Consider the following 4384-nt stretch of genomic DNA (forward strand, 5'->3'; position numbering starts at 1 on the left):
GGACCACAAACAAGGGATCGAAAGAAGCAAGTTTGCCCTCCTCCAGGTTGGAGGCCGGAAATCCAAAATCAAGGTGTCAGCAGGACCGCAGGGAAATACCTTCTTTGTCTCTTCCAGCTTCTGGTGGCCCTGGCGGCCCCTCACTTGTGGCCACATCCCTCCAGTCTGTGCCTCTGTCAGCTCTGGGCCGCTCTCTTGTCTGTTTCTGACAAATTTCTCTCTTCTTACAAGAAACCAGGCACCTTACACAGGGGCCCACGCTGCTCTAACACGACCTCCTCTTTATTTGTGGCTGCAAAGGCTCTATTTCCAAGGAAGGTCACCTTCACATGTTCCAGGTGGACATGTATTTTGGGGCCACCTTTCACCCTTCCCTGATGGATCAGTGGGAAAGAAAGTGCCTGCCGATGCAGGAGAGGCAAGTTTGATCCCTGAGTCGGGAAGATCCCCTAGAGAAGGCAATGGCAGCCCACTCCAACATTCCTGCAAGGGAAATCCCATGGACAGAAGAGCCTAGTGGGCTGCAGTACATGGGGTTGCAGAGAATCAGACACGGTTTAGCAACTAAAGAACAACAACATTCACCCCAGTACATACAGTACAGAGGGCGAGAAGAGAGAGACAGGAGTGGGCTGTCTAAGCTGATTCCACGTATGTAAAATCACATCCGTGTGTGTGCACAGAACACGCGTCTCTCCAGTGACTTCTTTCTTCCTGAACTGCAAATGCTGTACTTATGTGAGAAAAGAAGGCTCTCCTTCTGACGGTAAATTAGAATAGAAGCAAGTTCAGAAAATCAAGGGAAGCGGCAGACAGCAGCACCAGTCACAGGGGTCTGGGGGCTGAGACTGTCCCTTGCCATTTCATTCTCCTTGTTTGACCCAGAGTCTCCTGGAGTCAGGACTGGGGCTGGTCACCAATGGCCCCCAGCTCCTGGAAGCGATTCCATCCACACTTTCCTTTGCTCCTGGCCCTTCTGCCCAGCACTCTGCACAGTGAAAAAAAGAATCAGAGACACGGAATTCAAAACCAAAGGGTACCAACTCCATGGCCTTCTGGAAAAGGCAAAACTCTGGACACAGTAAAAAGATCAATGGTTGTCAGGAGTTGGGTGGAAGGATGGATGAATGGATGGAACACAGAGGATTTTTCAGGCAGTGAAGCTACTTTTTGTTGTTGTTCAGTTGCTGAGTCACATCCCATTCTTTGTAACTCCATGGATTGTAACCCACCAGGCTCCTCTGTCCTGCACGATTTCCTGTGTTTGCTCAAATTCATGTCCCTTGAGTTGGTGATACTATCTAACCATCTCATCCTCTGTGTAGTACCTATCAGTAGCTACATGTCATTATGAAAAGTGAAAATGTTAGTCGCTCAGTCATGTCTGAGTCTGTCCATGGAATGTCCCAGGAAAGACTCCTGGAGTTGGTTGCCATTTCCGGCTCCAGAGGATCTCCCTGACCCAGGGACTGAACCCTCCTCTCTTGTGTCTGCTGCATTGGCAGGCAGATTCTTTACCACTGTGCCATCTGGGAAGCCCAAATGTCAGTTTTACTGGATGCCAAAGCCTGAGATGAGCATTTGTCTCAGAGGAAGTGAAAGTTCAGCTTTCCGGACTGTGAATCTCGAGTTCCACAGGAAGATGCTTTTGTTGATAAAAGCCAATCTGGAGAGTGGACCAAGTGTCCCCAAATGCCAATCCTCAGAATGCAAGAGCAGAAGAGGGGCAGGGGGCATCCAAGGTGGTCTCAGGCTGGTGTCAGGTTCAAGTGGCCACACGAGATTCTGTGTGTCACGACCCGTCTCTACAGGACATATGGCTCAGGGCGTTTTGCATGTTTTATATAAAATTCAAGATAACCCCAGCAATATAACTGGACTTGTCTCCCAGGGACCTGTTTCCTGTCTCATCTGTGTTTCTCATCTGTCTGACAGTGGTCCCACTGCACACATTATAAAGGTGTCGAGAAGGGTCATGACACAGTTGGGTCAGGAAGGAGCTTGGGGACCCTCACCCACCCTGGCCAGGGTGCAGCCCCTCTCACAGGCTTCTGAAGGAGCCTAAGGGAACTCTGACTCATCAGCTTTCCTTCTCTCCAGGGAGTGTCCCCGAAACCAGTAAGGAGGACAAGGGACCCCTTAAAACTCATCCACGTCCCGCTGGCCATGCTGACCTCAGCATCCCCTCTCCTCGCTCCCAGGATGTTCTGGGTCCTCTTGTTGTTGGCCACCTTCAGGAGTGCTCAGAGTGGAGGTAAGTTGCATGGTCTCAACTCTGCCGGCGGCGGGGCTCGGGTGGGGTGGAGTAGGGTGGGAGGGAATGCAGCAGGGGCAAGATGGGTGTGGGAGGAGAGACCTAGATCAGGCCAGGAGGGGCCCAGGCTCCAGGTAGTGCCAGTGACGCCAGGAAGGGCAGTCAGTGGATGTCCTGAGGTCTTGTCATAACCCACACGTGTGACTGTCCCCCCACAGTCTGGGACAACCCCAACTGCACCAAGGGTGTGGTTGTTGTGTCGAAGGGCCAGCCAGCCACGATGGGCTGCAGCATCTCCAATGCCTTCTCCCACATCGACATCTCCCTGAAAGCGAACCCCACGGCACCCTGGGAGCTCATCTTCAGTGTAAAGGCCCCAGGAAACTACTGCCAGGATGGATGGCAGCTCTGGATTCAAGACGGTGAGGCTCAATTGGTGATTCAAGAAGCCCAGGTCACCCAGGCAGGGCGGTACAAGTGGAGTCTGAATGGGCGCCAGAGAAACATCAGAATCACCACCCTGGCCGTCTTAGGTGAGCAGGGCGGGGTGGGGGGGAATGACCCCCAAGCTTCTCTTTTTGGCAGGCAGGAGTGTGGAGCAACTCAGGAAGAGTGATTCCTGCCCACTTGAGGTGCCCAGAGTCACGGAGATGAGGCCTGAAGGGAATTTCCACTATGCCCCACCCTCGCCACATCTGTGCCCTCTCTGAGATTCTCAGGGCAGTCCCTGCACGAGTGCTACTCACTGTCCCTATCTGCTCAGGGAGCTGGGGCCTTCCCTCCCTAAACACCACCTATTCTCCCACCCCCACACCTTGATTGGCTGCAGGCTCCCCAAGTCACCATCGTTCTCTCCCTTGCACCCTTCGCCTGTTCATATGCAGCCAGTGTCACCCTGAGCGCCGGGGACAAGAAGCAGGGGTCCTGCTTTGCCCCAGACCAGGAACAGTCGGAGGGGCAGAGAAGGCACCCTTCAGCCTAGCTGGTCCCTGGGCGGGGAACCCAGTGAGGCCTTCATGAACTCCTGTATCCAGGGCTCATCTGATACCTGGGGCGGAAGGGCTGTGTCAGGGTAGGCCCTGGGCAGGCCCCCACCAATCTGCCCTCTGTCTGGCATACCCGCAAGATCTGCTCCTCACACCTTCTGCAGGTAGGTGTTCCTGTCTTCATCCTGGGCTACAGGAGGGGAGCCCCCAGAAAGCCCCCTCGGGTCTTCCCTCCGCAGACACCCTCACCCTCTGTGCCAGGAGCCCTGCCCAGCCCGTGCACCCATCCCCCTGCTACTCTCCCATCCATGGGATTCCCAAGCACAGGCCATGTCCCCCTTGAGGGAGCCCCCTACTTGGTGGGGCTCCTGCACAGGTGAACAAAGGAGGGAGGGCCCGGCCATTTATGCAGGTCAGCAGATGAGCATACCCTGTTCTGATCTTAATCCTGAACGCACTGGGCCAGATGCTGGTAATATTCCCCATCCTTTCCCTGGTAGTCCTCCTCAGCCTGCTGATCTGCACACTGGCCTGGTTCCGAAGGTGTGGCTCTCTAAACTTCAAGCTCCAGAACCTATTGGCCTCTGAGCCTGGTCTGTGGGCGGGGGAGGGGTGGGGTCATTTCAGGCCTGGCATAGACTCTCTGCCCCATGGTCTTGTACCCACCGAGACTAGTGAGAGAGTGGGGAGCATTGGAGGTCCCCGAGAGCCAGAACCCCTGCCCCAGAGGACCCCAGCCAGCAAATGCAGTCCCAGTCCCAGAACACAGATGCCCCACCACAGACAGGCCACGGAGTCCACACCATCCCTAGGACCCACTGGGGGATGGCATGGGGGCTTCCTGCTCCTTCCAGGAGACCTAAGATGTGCGGGTGGGGGATGTTCCTACAGGACGCACTTGTAGGTAAAGGGGTCTGCGCATGGCTCTCATCCCTCCCATCCTCCCCACTTCCCCAAGTAAGGAGGCTCTGAGCCTGGGCTGGAGAGCTGTGTGCACTGGACTCTGCAGAGGGGGCGTGCGGGGAAGAGCAGGCTGAGCACTAGGAAGCTTGGCAACTTCCTGGCCTCTTCCTGATGCACATGCCAGGGAGGGCTCCTTAGCAGGTTCTGGGGCCCAAAGTGCAAAAATCTCACGTTCCATAGC

The 4384-nt window shown here is 55.3% G+C and overlaps 1 protein-coding gene across 1 annotated transcript; it reads left to right on the forward strand.

Annotated features, from left to right (window-relative positions):
* On the forward strand, window positions 2167-3828 carry SECTM1 (secreted and transmembrane 1). Its single transcript, XM_005694377.3, has 4 exons — window positions 2167-2254; window positions 2473-2787; window positions 3381-3404; window positions 3653-3828. The coding sequence occupies exons 1-4, from the start codon at window positions 2167-2169 to the stop codon at window positions 3826-3828; spliced, it is 603 nt and encodes a 200-aa protein (XP_005694434.2).

This window comes from Capra hircus, chromosome 19 (genome assembly GCF_001704415.2).
Source record: "Capra hircus breed San Clemente chromosome 19, ASM170441v1, whole genome shotgun sequence".
Classification (NCBI taxonomy): Eukaryota; Metazoa; Chordata; class Mammalia; order Artiodactyla; family Bovidae; genus Capra; species Capra hircus.